At 42.8% G+C, this 17,228-nt stretch overlaps 1 protein-coding gene across 1 annotated transcript in view; it reads right to left on the reverse strand.

Annotated features, from left to right (window-relative positions):
* LOC129187559 (nucleolar protein 4-like) overlaps positions 1-14,144 on the reverse strand; it is a 59,795-nt gene extending 45,651 nt beyond the window's left edge. The window contains exons 1-4 of the mRNA XM_054787015.1: positions 13,502-14,144; positions 7,923-8,072; positions 6,410-6,521; positions 4,225-4,340 (exon numbers count right to left, since the gene is read on the reverse strand). Coding sequence (XP_054642990.1) covers positions 4,225-4,340; positions 6,410-6,521; positions 7,923-8,072; positions 13,502-13,837 — 714 coding nt within the window. The 5' untranslated portion in view covers positions 13,838-14,144. The remainder of the gene's footprint in view (positions 1-4,224; positions 4,341-6,409; positions 6,522-7,922; positions 8,073-13,501) is intronic.
* Between the last annotated feature and the right edge of the window lie 3,084 nt (positions 14,145-17,228).

Genomic DNA, 17,228 nt, shown 5'->3' on the forward strand with positions numbered 1-17,228 from the left:
TACTCCCGGAGCACCCCCCACAGGACACCACGAGGGACACGGTCGAATGCCTTTTCCAAGTCCACATGTAGACCAGTTGGGCAAACTCCCAAGTACCCTGCAGTACCCTTGCAAGGGTGTAGAGCTGGTCCAGTGTTCCGCGACCAGGACGAAAACCACATTGCACCTCCTGTAGCTGAGGTTCGATTAACGGCCGTACCCTTCTCTCCAGCACCCTGGAATAGACTTTCCCAGGGAGGCTGAGGAGTGTGATCCCCCTATAGTTGGAACACACCCTCCGGTCACCCTTCTTGAAAAGGGGGACCACCACCCCAGTCTGCCAGTCCAGTGGTACTGTTCCCAACTTCCACGCAATGTTGAAGAGACGTGTAGCCAAGACAGTCCATCAACATCCAGAGCCTTGAGCCTCTTTCGTAAATATATTTTGTCCAACATGGTCCTTAATTAAATTCAGACATGTAGAGGGGGGATGTATCCATGAAGGTGCTGCGCTCAGCTTGGTTATTATTATTTTTCTGAAATATTAATGTTGTCTATCTGTTCGTGCAACAACATTTGTGGTCAAAAACGATGACTGTAGTTTAGCTTCAAGCCGAACAAAAGACTCGTAAAGTCCTAATTAAAAATGGTGAAACGTGTTTCCTCTGGAGGTACTGGGCTGGGAACAAACCATAATGAAGCACACCTCATTCTCCTCCTTTTAATTCTCCAGCCCCCACCCCATCCCCACCAGCACCTCCAAATCTGTCAGCACCCTCCCCCACCTTCATCCTCTTATTAACTTGCCTGTCAATCATCGTCCCTGTCCCAATAACCTCCATCCTAACAACAATTTGGGAATATTCCTTTTCACTCTCACTTGCTTCTCTCCCTCGCCTGCCCCCCTACCAACACACACACACACAAAACCACACACACACTGCTGCCAGGAAGCACAGTGCCTCATTTCCTCCTCTTATTGAATTGGGGTGGGGGCGGATGCAGGGAGAGATGAAGAACACTAATGGAGCTGGCGTGCAGAGGATGCGCACATCCCAAATGTGCACAGCATCCTCTTCTCCTGCTGTCTTATGTACAACACGCACACACACACACACACACACACAGTCCAGATGTATACACATCACCCGGCCAATTCATTAGGTACACAATCTAATGAGAGCTAATGTTAAAAATTCAGCCTTTGTGAATATAATCATACTCATTTTTGATTGACACCGTCTGACAACAGTGTTTCCCTCGAGGAAATAATATCAATAGTCTGTTTCAGGGTCAACCTCTAGCCACCATAATAGCTTTATTAATTGTACAGGTAATGTTTTAAAGTCACATTTTAGGTGTAAAAAGAAGTGATGCGGTGTTAATAGCATAACATGTTAACTTTACAAAAAAGTAACGCTGGAGTCTTACTGTTTTAAACGCGAGTCCTGTCTTTCTTTTTCTTCTTCTCTTACACTGTCGTCCTTTCAGAAAGATGGTGGTAAAAAGCCAAAGAAAAATCCAAACGCACAGTGTTAATCCCCGCTGAAGTCAGCTCTCGTGACGTCAAGCTGACATAACACTTTAGTATTTTTGGATGACTTGTGTCCTTTATGACGGAATAAGCCATTTGTAAACTCTCATACCTGCACTTTTACACATTATAAATGTTAAACACAGAAAGGAAGGTGACTCCAATGGATCCCATCGCCATTCAGGGCCGGGAGGTGGCAGTAGTGGACCACTACGAGTACTTGGGAGTCGTCATGAACAGCAGACTGGACTGGAAGGACAACAGCAATGCTGTCTCCAAGAAGGGCATGAGCAGACTCTACTTCCTGAGGAAGTTTAGGTCCTTCAATGTGTGCAGCAAGCTGCTGGAGATCTTCTACCAGTCTGTGGTTGCCAGTGCCCTGTACTTTTGGGGGAGCAGCACCAGCAAAAAGGATATAAACCGGATGGACAACTGATCCGGAAAGCAAGTTATCGACCCTCAGTTGGAGGCATGTGACATCATGGACAACCCCACCCACCCACTCCATCGGACAACAGAGGGGCAGCGGAGCTCATTCTCCAACAGACTCCTCCAGTTCCGTTCCCACAGTAAACACTACAAGGACTTAATTCACTCCACCGCCATTCAGCTCTACAGTACCTCACCTGTCTGTAGAAGGTAATTCACATTATTGTGCTGTACTGTCTGCCCCCCCTTGTATAAACAGTAAATTTACTTTATTTACTATATTCTACACACTATTATTAATATGCAAATCTTGTTTATCTTATATTCTTTTTATTTATCTGATATTCTCTTTATTTTATTATATATATATCTTATTCATATTGAGTGTTTGTCTTTTTCTTCTGCAATTGAGCTGTAACCAAGCGATTTCTCTTGTGGAGCAATAAGGTCTGTCTAAGTCTAAGTCAAAGTTTAAGTCTACCGTATTTTCACGACCATAAGGCGCACTTAAAAGTCTTATATTTTGTCCAAAATGGGCAGGGCGCCTTCTAATGCGGCACGCCTTATGTGTGTACCGAGTTCCAAAATCTGTAAGTGTTGCTGTGTGACTTTTACGAGCGCTCCGCTCGACTGACTGGGAGTGTCTCCTGCCGACACACTGCTTATAAAGGTGAACGTGACTGAGGACGCTAAAGGCACGCCCCAGTAGATATATAGGTATATTTTATGAAACGGTGCCATCTATCCATCCGGGCAAGGATTACCGTGGCGCAGCAACATCCAGCGGATTACAAGGAAAGCTGGCCATCTTCCGCTCTTACTGCAGTAAAAACATTGAAGACAAACACCTCCAGCCCAACTACTTCACCAACATGGACGACGTGCCGCTCACTTTCCACATCACAGTGAAGCACACTGTAGAGAAGGGGACCAGCAGGGTAGCGACACACACAACGGGGCACGAGAAGTCGGCTTTTACTGTTGTGCTTGGTTGCCATGGTAATGGACATAAACTGCTGCCTGTGGTGATTTAAGAGGAAGATGCTGCCTAAAGAAAAGTTTACAGCCGGACCAATAAAAGGGGCTGGAAGGACGAAGAGAAAATATCGGTGTAAACACGGCGTTTAAAGTGAAGTTGCGAGCGGCGTCGGAGCAATGGATGACAGCTAGCGAACACAGCTTCACTAAGACTGCGAGGCAGCGCCGTGCGAGTTACGCCACAATTTTGTGAATGGATTGTGGATGCTTGGGCTAACGTGTCTGATGCACTGTTGTTGGAGCTTTCACAAAAGTCAGCATCATTTCTGAGGCGCCGCACGGCAACGAGACTGACAGACAATGACGACAGGGAACCTGGCGTGTTTGATGGACAACTTGCTCCGCTGTTCATTTGGGATACAGAAGATGAGGACTTTGATGGATTTGTGGATGAGGATTGATCAAAAATAACGTGAGTACATTGTTAAATACTTCAATAAAGTACAAACAAACTCAGTTTTGCTCCTGCTGGCTTTTTAAAAACAGACAATAGCATGCATGCTAACGTATTGCAGCGTTGCTGGGAGCACTTCCTGATTTCAAGCGTGTTTGATTAACTGAATGAGAGTTCTGCTCTTAATCTGTCTAAAGATATAAAGCACTGTCGCTTCCTTGTGTATGTGTTAAATACAGAAATAGCACCTGTAACTGAGACTGCGCCTTTTAATGCAGTGCGCCTTATGGTCGTGAAAAAACGGTAAGTCTAAGTCTAAAGTGAATAGAAGGTAGGCATACACAGTAAGTGTACATGTATACACACATTTAGAATGTGCATGTGTATGTACCTGTATAATTGTGTATACGTGTGTGTGTGTGTGTATACATAGAAGAGTGTGTGTGCTGCATATGTTTGTGTGTACATTTGAATGTGTGTAGTAGTCCAGTGTGTTGCTGCTAATTAACTAGATGCTCAAAGCTTTGACTTAATTGGAAAGCCAGTACGCAAGCACACATGCGCACACACACACACACACACACACACACACCCACACACACACACACACACACACACAAGCAGGTGGGTGGCAGCAGGCAGAGAAACAATGTGGACCAGAAGCTTCCTTGTTGTGTGTGTTCCTTGTTGCCACAGTTACAATAACAACCTTGATAGCATCTGAGGTCCGTTTGGACGCTCCTGGACTTTCCAGGACCTGATGAGACGCCTTCAAACCTGAGGTTCTGGTTTCAGTGAGATCAACAAACTGACTAGGTCTAAACGATTGTTCTAACTGTTGCTCACTCACCGTGTTGCTGTTGCTGACGCGCTGCAGCGACGTAGGCTTCACGACAGGCGTGGCGCGACCGCTGAGATGATCCGTGAAGTCCAACACGGCCGACACCGAGCCCGGCCTGTCGTTCTCTGCGAAGAAGAAGATAGGAGGGATGAGCATCACATGAGCTAACACTTCACAGTCCCGCATGTTGCAATTTTACCACAATATCGAAGAAACTGAAACAGATATTTCTCACGGTCACTGTCACTGCAGTTTTAAGCCATAAAAACGGCCACAAGGTGGCAGACGTGCATTTAATCAGCGCTCGGCATGGATCTTCTGCATGTATTAACACACACAGCAGCAAGGAGGAAGTGAGAGAGCGTGGAGGAGTGTAGCTTGCAGAAGGTTAGGCATTGTAGGGAAATTTTAACGCATGCACACGCACACACGCATGCACACACATAGTTTAGTTCCAAATGTGAAAATTGTAAATACACTCAACAAAAATATAAACGCAACACTTTTGTTTTTGAGATGAACTCAAAGATCTAAAACTTTTTCCACCTACACAACATCACCATTTCTCTCAAATATTGTTGACAAATCTGTCTAAATCTGTGATAGTGAGCACTTCTCCTTTGCTGAGATAATCCATCCCACCTCACAGGTGTGCATATCAACATGCTGATTAGACACCATGATTAGTGCACAGGTGTGTCTTAGACTGCCCACAATAAAAGGCCACTCTCAGCAATGCCACAGTGTGCAAGAGTAGGGGGTACATGGCATCAGGTCAAATGTCTGAAGGGGTACGCCAACATAGAAGGTTTGGGAACCACTGGTTTAGATATTTGAGCTGTCACAAAAGCAAAAAATGTTTGCCTCAAAGTGAAAGCTAAGCTTGAAATGTATCTTTTCACAAAAAGCTGGTTTTCTCCCCTGTTTTAGTCGGGAAACGGTATTTTCCTGAAACTTCTGCTGCTGATTAATAGAGAACGGAAAAAAGGTAGAAACAAACTTTTTTTCCTGATGAAAGGGAGTCTAATCTTTCTTTTGGTAGGTTCCATATTTGTAAATCCATAGAACACAATATTTTGTGTGCCTTGAAAAATCAGTCACAATGGCCGGTACTGAAGGGGTTGTCCTTTGAAAAATGGCTGGGATTGAATGCGTTAATAAAGCTTTTATGATGGTCACATCTTGACCCGAGAACAGATTACTACATTTGCATGATAATAAACCGGGGGTTAACTTCTTTTTACACTTGTGTGACAGCTAAAAATGTCAAAATGTGACTTCAAATATTGCCTGCACACTCAATAAAGCTTTTATGACGGTCACAACTTGACCCGAGAACAGATTAAGGCAAACCATCCTTAAAACCACCACCCTTATCCTGCACATATCATTCAAAACACACACACACACACACACACACACACACACACACACACACACACACACACGTAGTTATTAAACTGGTCCTCTTCCAAGCTGATTAATTGCATTTAATAATTCACAGCTGAACTTTAGCAGAAGTCATATGACGGTATAAATGGTGTGTGTGCATGTGTGCGTTTGTCGGTGGAAAAAAACGCTAATTGCCTAGCTCCCCTGCAGGAGTCCAGTGCACACACATGCGCGCACACACAGACACACACACCCACACACACACCCACACAGACGTCGGTATTATGAATGTGTGTATATGTTGAGTTGTTAGTTTTAAGCCACACACACACACACACAGACGTCGGTATTATGAATGTGTGTACATGTTGAGTTGTTAGTTTTAAGCGTTTTTACATCGTTGTGTAGCTTGTCAATTTAAATGAACTTCAAATATTCTTTTGTTTTTTACACTCCACTCCCCTCACCATCATCTTTCTCCAACATAACACCCACCCCCCACTCACCCCCACCCCCCCTCCCCTTAAATATGAGCTGCTTTCTGGTGTACTGTCTTCATCAGAAGCTGTTAATTAGCAGCGGTGACTTCTCTGCTTAATGAGTGCAGTGTGATAGAAAGGTTGGATTGGGGGGCAACCAGCATAGGTTGAGCTGCTCAAGGCAGTTTGGGGTGGGGGTGGGGGTTGGGGGTGAAGCATTCTACAGTCAAACAACTCTTGTTTAAAGCTGAAAAAGACTATGAACAAAGTGTGTGCGTGTGTATGTTTGTGTGTTTGTGTGTGCGTGTGTGAGACGGGTTAACCTTTGCAGTCCGGCGGCGTGGTGCTGATATGCATCCTCTTCTGACACTCGCCACAGCTCATCAGGAAGCGAGTCACCGCCTCTCTGGGCAGGAAGGCGTACGTCTCTGCGATCTTTATGGCGAAAACACAAAAACTGTCACTATAGAAACTCACTAAAGAAGAACAATTAACACAAACACTTCACTACTTCCTGTCAAACAGCCTATTCCATTGTCATTACAAGGTCTTGTTATTGATCAGCTAAATAATTATTGTTTTAAATTGGGCATTATGTGATACATTTTTATTGCTGTTGTAATTTTTAGGTAATTTTTTTCTGATGATTTGTGCGAAGCTACTATAGTTAGTGCCGTAATCCCTCGTTTATCGCGGTTCATTGGTTCCAGACCCGACCGCGATAAGTGAATTTCCGCAAATATTGGAATGGAATATTTTTTGTAGTTGTGGCATACAAAACCTGTATCAATCAATCTATGCAATCTTCTAAATATGGTTTTTAACATTATTAGAGCCCTCAAGGCATGAAATTACACCCCATAGTCACCTTTACATTAGCATTACCCAATATAGAAGAAATAAGAATAGAAAATAAGACATATTAGACATAATAAACCTGTTTACCACCTTCTAAATGCAATTTAACATTATTAGAGCCCTCAAGACATGAAATAACACCCCTATAGTCACCTTTACGCTCCTATTACCCAATATAGTAGACATAATAATAGAAAATAAGACATATTAGACATAATAAACCTGTTTACCATGTTCTAAATACACTTTTTAACATTATTAGACCCCTAAAGACATGAAATAACACCCCTATATTCACCTTTACATTAGCATTACCCAATATAGTAGAAATAAGATAGGAAAATAAAACATATTAGACATAATAAACCTGTTTACCATGTTCTAAATACACTTTTTAACATTATTAGACCCCTAAAGACATGAAATAACACCCATATATTCACCTTTACATTAGCATTACCCAATATAGTAGAAATAAGAAAAGAAAATAAGACATATTAGACATAATAAACCTGTTTACCACCTTCTAAATGCACTTTTTAACACACACACACAAAATGAGAAAATATTTTTGTTTGGGTTTTTTTTTCTCAGATGAAAGTCTCCTTGAATTGGAGCTAAGTGGGGCAGTTACCCACCACAGCCAGCAGATGGTGCTGTGATGAAGGAAATTGTTGCTTCCCACTTCATAATGTGCATTACTGCCACCTACAGGACTGGAGTGGAACAGACTTTGTGTTGAGGAGTGTGTGCGTGTGAGCGTGTGTGTGTGTGTGTGTGTGTGAGTGACAGCGCCAAATTTCATGTGAGTGATGTGAAACTTTATTTTAGCGGTTACAGCAACACTCTTCCTTTTCGGTAAAAGAGGAATGAGGCCAGAGGAAGAGGAAGAAGGACTGCAGAGTGTTGTGAAAGACACAATGGAGACAGGATAGCGTGAAACACACAAGAAGAAGAAGAAAAAGACGTTATGCTCACGGCTTTGTAGGTCTTCTTCTGCCCGGCGTGCTTGGGAGCTTTCCCGGGGTCGCTGACCTCCACGTGCATGGCGTAGATGATGTCGAAGAAGTCCTCCACCACCGCCACGCGCTTCAGGGACGAGTCGCCGCCAGACGCAGCATCCACACACTGCAGAGACACACATGAGGATTGTGAAATCAGCATCAAATCAAGATAAATAACATGTTCGTGATCACCGACACAGTTCATAACAGAAATAAAAAAACACAGACCTAAAATAATCCAGCAGTCAAACCCTCCGCTACATTCGTGTGCGTGATAAAGACGTGTCATTTACGTAACGCGATCATGGCAAATAATTAATGACAGCCGCCACATTCTGATGACTGATTGAATAAGACTGGAAATTATCCACAAAGCCAGTGAAATTGCAATAAAGCAACTGAACGGGGCCGTTGCGCAACTGTAATGTGATCGCACCTCGCCAGTTCTTAATGGTAACCGACACATTTCTGAACAGAAATTTTTCAAAAAGACAAAAAAATAATCCACAAGTCAAAGCGAGGGCACGCTTACACCCCCGCGCGTAAGAAAGATTTACGTAACGCAATAATCGCAAATAATTAATGACAGCCGCCATTTTGCACAGTTGAAAAATTCAGAGCGACTCATAATGAGACTGGAAATCATCCACAGAGTCAGTGAAATCACAGTACAACAGCAGAATAGAAGTGATTGGACAAACCAACGGGCTGCAGCACGACTGTAATGTGATCTTTCTCCGCAGGTTCTGAATGGTAATCCACGCATTTCAGAACAGAAATAAACAAAAGAATCAAAATGATCCACAAGTCAGCATGCTGGCTCACCCGCGACTACATGCACCTAATGCGATTGCTTCTCTCGTAGTGACAGCCGCTACCTTCCACAGTAGAAATCACCAGAATGACTGAATATAACACTAGAAATAATCCACAAAGTCAGTGCAATTGCAGTAAAAAAGCAGAAAAGAAGTGATGGCACAAGCAAACAGGCCGTAGCACGACTGTAATGTGATCGCTCCTCGCCGGTTCTTAATGGTAACCGACGCCTTTCATTACAGAAATGAACAAAAAGAATCAAAATAATCCACAAGTCAAAGTAAATTTATGTGCGTAATAAAGACGTGTCATTTACTTCATGCAATCATCGCAAATAATTAATGACAGGCCCCACGGATGTAAAATTCAGAGTGACACAAAATAAGACTGGAAATGATCCACAAAGTCAGTGAAATTGCAGTAAAACACAAGAATAGAAGTGATGGCACAAGTAAACGCTCGGCTAACGTGATCACTCTTCGCCGGTTCTGAATGGTAATTGACGCATTTCAGAACGGAAATAAACAAAAAGACTCAAAATAATCCACAAGTCAGCACTCTCGACTATATCTAATTAATGTGATCGCTCCTCTCACAAGCAATTCATGACAGGCGTCGCTTTCCACAGTGGAAATCATCAGAATGACTCAAAATAAGACTGGAATTAATCCACCAAGACAGTGAAGTGATGCCACAGGCAAAGTGTCCGAATCGCGAATGCTCTGTGCAAGCGTGTGTGTGTGTGTGTGTGTGTGTGTGTGTCTGGGGGGGGGGGGGGGGGGGGGGGGGGGACAAAGCGAAACGTGGAGACAAAGCGAAACGTCCTCACGTCTTCACGTGGCCCTCATGGCAGTCAAACATGACCATGGTCCTCACATGAAATCACACACACACACACACACACACAAACACACACAGGCACAGCTTTAAAAACACATTGGACACATTGGTTACCATGGCAATCAGCACCATCCTATAAGATGTCAATGCCTCACTTTGTGTGTGCGTGTGTGCATCCTCAACCAGCTGTTGCACCTTCAGTAGAGAATGAATGAGCTCGCTCTCTCTACCCCTTCTCTGTAGGTGCAGGTAATTAGAAGTGTTGCTTTGGTAACCGGAGGCGTTTGTCACAAAGAGGATGTTTCTAAAATGGCCTCTTTCAACCCCCTACACACACACACACTTGCACACACGCACACACACAATGCCATTCCATGTGCCGGCCTGGCAAAGAGGAGGGGGTGGATGTGAAAGTGGCAACGCTTGGGTCCTCTTTGAGGATGAGGAAGCGCTCCTCCGGGGACCAGCCTGGTCTTCACAAGAGCACCACTGGCAGGAGGACATATTACAGTATTTTAAAATCATTTTAAATAAGTCTCAAAGGTGCCACAATAGTGTATCGGCAGTGTGTTAGCCTTGATGTTGTTTTGTGTGTGTGTGTGTGTGTGTCTCTCCAACATAGCTTTGTGATGCCAAAGTGCTAACATTACACTGACATTTTAACAGCAACATCACGCTAGGTTAGCATGTTCTCTAAAGGAAGGCAAAGTGATCAAACTTACAGCCCCCCAGCCTGTAGCTGATTGGCTGATAGTCGCCAGGCTTGACTTTAAGATAGTGTAGTGAAGCCTGCTGCTCTTCTACAAAGTGGTCCTCCATGAAGTGGTGGTCTTAAATTTGTTGGGCATTCATGGGTAAAGCATTATAATACGTCAGGATTACAGTCATCATTACAGTTATCATAAATATGCGCTTTTTACAGGAGTCAAATGGGGCCAAAATCCGTCCCGAGGGTAACAAGTGTGGGCATAAATGCAAATCTCATTCTACACACCTTGCAAAAGATGGTAATAAAAATGCCTGGCCAAGTTACATTTTTTTCTTTTTATGTTTTGTTTTCTTTAAGTGGTGCATCAAGTGGTGGGTGTATAAAGGAGGTGGGCCCATTTAGCTGGGGGCGGGTCGGAGGTGGTATCGTGTCCACCAGGAGGGAAGTTTTTCCTTAACGATGTCGTAAAAAAAAAAAAGCCGCAACCACAAAAGCGAGCGTTTGAGCACCTCTTCTATCAAAAGTGGTGCCAAACAAGAACGGGAAATGATGGATGTTGATCAGGTTTGGTGGTCATAAATAGGATCTAGAGCAGGGGTGGGCAAACTGCAGCCTGCGGGCCACATCAGGCCCGCAAAGCGTCTTCATCCGGCCCACCGGGCATTTCAAAATTCCTTCCAAACAACACATCAACACAGACAACGCACAAAGTAGCCTACCTACTGCACCATGTCGGCATACAAATAAATATCTACAGACAATACCCATGCCAAAAATATACATTCCCTCCGCAAGGTATGCTGGGTAGATTGTGGTATTCTTTCTCCCAACATTTGGCCGTGTTTGTCGTATTTTTGCTTGATTACAAAATACGTTGAGGAGGTCGTCAAGGAGTAAACAAGGAGGGGTTAACATAGTCTTGATATCCAACGTTTTATTGCTCGTAGTTCCTGTTGTTGCCGCTGGACTACCCGGCATGCCTTGCGGACATTTTGAAATAACAGTTTTAAGTTACGTGCTACTAGTTGTTGTTGTTTGTCACCCACTTAGTCGTAGTAGTTGATTGATGTGATGCATTAACTTGCTGTGGATGTGTTTTGTTTTCGCTTCGTTGCACCGTGAGCAAGTATGTCGTTCTGTCGTTCCACCTCCATAAACACGGCCCTTCTGCCAATTTTTTTTAAGGCGATGTCGCCCCCGATTCAAAAAGTTTGCCCACCCCTGACCTAGGGGCTCATATTAGTTGTTAGGACATCATTAAAAACAATAGGGGACATAATGGGGGACTTTTCATTGTCACCATGAGTGCATTTACAGCTCACACGTTCTTCTTCTAGAACTTCAGCCGTGTTGACAAAGTAAACAGCTGTCACCCAGCACAAGGAGTTTAACGGGTTCTATAAAAAAAAAAACCACACACACAAGTGGCTCATTGTCTCAAAATCAAAAGTGTGGTGTAACCACGGCAACCATCTTCATTCAATAATCATAATAATGACGTGTCTTTGCTGTGGCCCCGCCTCCGCTGTGGTGCTGAGGACGACGTTGTTGACACTCGGGTCCAGATAGCGACTATCATTGCACTTTACAACTTCCTTTTTGTAGACACAACAACACACTCTCCTCTAGTTGTCTGCGCCAACACAACACAAAAACACCTGGATGCGTCCCACTTCACTCACTCTTTTAAGTGCACAAGCACATGGGAGAAGTACGGCAAAATGCAGCGCACTGTCAGTACCCGGATGTTGCACTCAAAACGGTCAAAATGGTGAGTGCTCAGTGATGGACCCTTATCACCCTCAACAGTCGCCATCTTGGCCACTTAGCGGAAGAGGCGGCTGCGCAGCAACGCGTTCTTGCGTACTTACTGACGCGAGTGTCCAATTTGAGACACAGCAAATACTTGAATACTTCCATCAGTACACTTTAATAGTTCCTGAGTGCGCACACTTTGACATTGCACTGTTATTGGGCACTTACGATGATGAATTGCAACCACTGAAGCTAGCCCCTCCCCTTTCCGCTACGTAGCTAAGATGGCCACCATTGACGGTGCTCAGTGTCCAGCACTGCGCACTAACCATTTTCACCGTTTTGAGTGCAACATCCGGACACTGACAGTGCACTGCATTTTTCCCTACTCCTTAGTATGAAGGCATATATGCACTTAAAAGATTATAAGTACGTAAGTGCGCCAGTTGAGGTGCAGCCCATGTCCCGCCTCTGACCGCGTCTTCATTGCTTCCTGTTTGCAAAACCAAACGACACACCTCCAAAGTTGTGCGATAGTTTTTGCTTTTTCTTTGGCTTTTTGGCGACGGTCCTACCGTATTACTATTAACGCCACTTCTCTTCTTTTTACACTTTTATGACACTTAAGAGTGTTAAAATGTGACATAAAACATTGCCGGTACACTTGATGAAGCTTTTATGATGGGCACAGTTTGACCCTGGACACAGATGACAGACTTTCATTAAACAATCAACAGTGGTTAACTTCTTTTTACACTTGCATGACGGTCAGGTGTTTTCGGTCCATCCAGACCAAACAAGTTGTCCTCAGATACGAGACAGACTCAACATGTCAGGGACGCAACAAGGCGAACCATGATGCCCTCACAAATGTCAAACAAAATCAATAAAAAGTGTGTTAGTGCCTCGTCTGCTGCCTGGGCTGTGGCGAACACACACTAGCGCCTCCTGCTGGCTAAAAGCTGGCTAGTAACGCGTAAACAAAGAAGACACGTGACATGTATATGCTTAAAATGGCTGACACACCTATCAAGTGCTAGCTTGTGCCAAATGTGGGGTACGCTAAGCGTATGTAGCACCAACAACAGAAAGAATAAAGAATATGTTTAGAAAAAACTTAGTTCTTTGCGTTATATTGTTATGCTAAACGTTGCTTTAGCTAAAATCCAAGGAGCACGAGCTCACGGCTGCTAGCTTAGTGTCATTGGCGCCACACGTTTTAAGATAGGTTTCGGTTTTTAAGTTAGTTTTTTAGTTGAATCTACGCTCTAACTCCTTTGTGATATCTTTTCACTTTTAACGCTGTTGTTCATTTTTATGCTCTGTGACGTCATGTTGAATCGTCTTTCCAAATACAAAATGATAACAAATGATGATTATTAATGGACCTACATAGACACACAGAAAGTGAAAGAGGAAAAGTGTTTCCTCACCGTGGTCTTGACTGGGACGTAAAGAACCGTTCTCTCCGTGGATCCGGTCCTGTCGTCCTGCAGGACCAGGAAGCCTTTGGACTTGACCCAAAATTTGAATTTGGCGTTAATGTGATTCTTGTCTTGCCTCTCGGTCCGGGTCTCGTCGCCCCCCTGCGGCAGGAGAGTCTGCAGGATCTGGCCGTACTTGCGCCGGGTGACGGTCTTGGTCTTGCCGGAGTCCCCGTAAGTCCTCAGGCACCAGTCCTGGAATTCGGCGAACGTCTCCGCCGGGAAGGAGTCTCCCGGACTCTGGTTGTGGTCCTGCACCGTGTGGCTGCTTGGTCTGGTGGACATGATTGGACCGACGCACGAATCCACGACAGGTGTCCTCACAAGGGGCCGAGCAGGACCACCCCCCCCACACACACACACGAACCGCGAGCGGTTCTTGAAAGAGTCTAATTAGCTGTCCTCGTCCAGATTACAATTCTAATCGCTCGTCACGCTGGATCTGGTCCTCATCAACTGTTGGACCCTAGTGGACTAAAGACACACACCTGTTGGCGGTCTGGGTCTCTGGGCCTGTCCCGTTGTGGGGGGTGGGGGTGGAGGTCCACACCTTCCTCCTCTGCCTCCTCCTCTTCCTCCTCCTCATGTCCCACGAAGCCCCGGAGCGAATTTATGCATGTTTATGATGAATCTTTTTTTATTGATTTATTTCGTTTTTTCTATCATTTGTCAAATAATTCTAGTTTATTTTTAAAATAACTACAAGTTTTTGAAAGTTGAAGAAGGTTTGTGTTTCATCATTTCACGTTTCACGGACATTAAAAGAAATCACTTCATATTTTCATCGACGAACACCCGCCATGATCATGTCTTGATATCATTGAACTACTGTATCGTTTCATTTCATGATCAGTTTGTCATCAAATTCCAAATCAAAGTATTTCTTCTGTTTCCTTTCATTTTCTATGTTATTCTGTTTCGCCAGACTTGTCGTGTTTACATCAAGATGTGGTCCAACTCAAGTGGTTCTGATGGCGTGTGACCGTCATTTAAAGGCTCTGGAAGCGGACGGCCCGTGACCTTTCACCCCCAGGCCGTCACATGTTGCATTATGCAAACGAGGAAGCCGGCGACACCAACGTCCCACCCGCCCAAAGCCTCCATTTTGGCTCGTTTGGAAGAGGAACATGACTCCGACGCTCACTTCCTCTTCTTCTCCTTCTTGCGAAGACAAACAAGCTTTTACTTTTGAACGTTCTCTTCAGCCGGGTGTCGCATTTACAATCAGAAAATACTAAGAAAACTTTAAAAACTACGTTAGCCAATCAGAGGCCTGAAGAAAGCCATGAGTGGAAAAGATACAATGTACAGTGTATGACGTTAACTACGCTAAAAGTTGAACATTTTAGACGCTAACTTTTCTTCCTTCACAAGCGCATTTGGCCGTAGGCAGATCCATCCAAAGATTGATGGTGTTGATACCATGTGTGGTATCCGTATCAGATCAATAGTAGCGTGGTGAGACGCGTACTTCACTTCTCTTCGATGTTGATTTTCACAAAAACCTGTTTTATTATCCGTTATCTGCGACGGAGTGTTAGGGCCACATTGACAAAAAAAGAAAATCGAAGATTCCGAGACAAAAAGTCGTAAATTTACGAGAATAAAAGTTGGAAATGTACAAGAAAAAAAGTTGTACATTTAAAAGAATAGAAGTCGGAAATTTACAAGAGCAAAGTAGGAAATTTACAGGAATGAAATTGTTACATTTATGAGAAAAAAAATGGTAAATTTATGAGAATAAAAGTCGTACATTTACGAGAATAAAAGCGGGAAATTTACGAGAACAAAACAGGAAATTTACAGGAATTAAATTGTACATTTAAAGTTGTACATTTATGAGAAAAAAAAGTCATAAACTTACAAGAACAAAATTCGTAAATTTATGAGAAAAGTTGGAAATTTATGAGAAAATTTGGAAATTTACGATAAAAACGTCATAAACTTACATGAATAAAAGTTGGAAATGTACCAGAAAAAAAGTTGTAAATTTACAAGAATAAAAATGGGAAATTTACAAGAGAAGAGTAGGAAATTTACAGGAATTAAATTGGTACATTTACGAGAAAGAAGTTGTAAATTTACAAGAATAAAAGTCGTATATTTGTGAGAATAAAAGTGGGAAATTTATGAGAAAAAGAAGAAAATTTACGAGAAAAAAGTTGTGAATTTGCAAGAGAAAAAGTCTTAAATTTGCAATAAAAAAAGGTGTAAATTTATGAGAAAAAATTCTAAAATGTACAAGAATTAAAGAGGTAAATTTACAAAAAAAAAGTCATAAATTTACAAGAAAAAAAGTTGGAAATTTCCGAGAAAAAAGTTGGAAATTTCCGAGAATAAAAGTAATATATTTACAAGAATAAAAGTTATAAATTTACGAGAAAAAAGTCATAAACTTACAAGAATAAAAGTCGGAAATGTACGAGAAAAAAAGTTGTCAATTTACAAGAATAAAAGTCCTATATCTGTGAGAATAAAAGTGGGAAATTTATGAGAAAAAGAAGAAAATTTACAGAAATTTAATTGTTACATTTACGAGAAAAAAGTTGTAAATTTACGAGAAAAAAGTTGTGAATTTGCAAGAGTAAAAGTCTTAAATTTACAAGAAAAAAAGTCGGAAATTTACAAGCATTAAAGTGGTAAATTTACGAGAAAAAGTCGTAAATTTACAACAAAAAAGTCATAAACTTAGAGGAATAAAAGTCGTGAATTTTACGAGCAAAAAAGTCGGAATTTACAAACATATGAGAAAAGAAGTCATAAATTTACAAGAATAAAAGTCATAAGTCATGCCTGTTACGACGGAGTATTCCAATAATCAGAGATTTTAAGAAAAAAGTCACAAATTTACAAGAAAAAAATCTTAATATTCCGAGAATAAAGTTGTAAATTTATGAGAATAAAAGTCGTAACTTTACAGGCATTGCCTGAGACAGCTATGAAAAGGGGGCAATTATGTGGAGGGGGGCGGGTCAGGAAGGTGGAAGTGAGATGATGCTAACCCATGCTAATCTGTTTGTGCTCCACTGCTCAGTCAGAAATGTATATATCCATCCATCCATCCATTTTCTATACCGCTTCTTCCTCATTAGGGTCGCGGGGGCATGCTGGAGCCTATCCCAGCTGACTTCGGGCGACAGGCGGGGTACACCCTGGACTGGTCGCCAGCCAATCGCAGGGCACATATAGACAAACAACCACTCACACTCAGTCATACCTATGGACAATTTAGAGTCGCCAATTAACCTCACCTGCATGTTTTTGGAATGTGGGAGGAAGCCGGAGTACCCGGAGAAAACCCACGCGCACACGGGGAGAACATGCAAACTCCACACAGAAATGCCCAGGGGAGAATCGAACCCAGGTCTTCCCGATCTCCAAGCTGTTACTGTGTTGGCCAACGTGCTAACCACTAGATATATATATATATATATATATATATATATACAGTATATAGCTCACAAGCTTGCTAGCTCGTTGCCGTTGAAACTCACTTTTCAAATGCAGAGCTTGCACTTCCTGAAGGTGTCGATTTAAAAAAAAAAACATTAAAAAAGAGGATGAAAATAACTTCCTAAAGACGGGAAGTGAAAGTGACTTTGCTAACATCTCGACTTGTTTTTAACTACAAAGATCCTGCAAGCGTTTCTTCATGAATATTCTTATTTTAGCGATT

The sequence above is a fragment of the Dunckerocampus dactyliophorus genome, chromosome 1, assembly GCF_027744805.1.
Source record: "Dunckerocampus dactyliophorus isolate RoL2022-P2 chromosome 1, RoL_Ddac_1.1, whole genome shotgun sequence".
Taxonomy (NCBI): Eukaryota; Metazoa; Chordata; class Actinopteri; order Syngnathiformes; family Syngnathidae; genus Dunckerocampus; species Dunckerocampus dactyliophorus.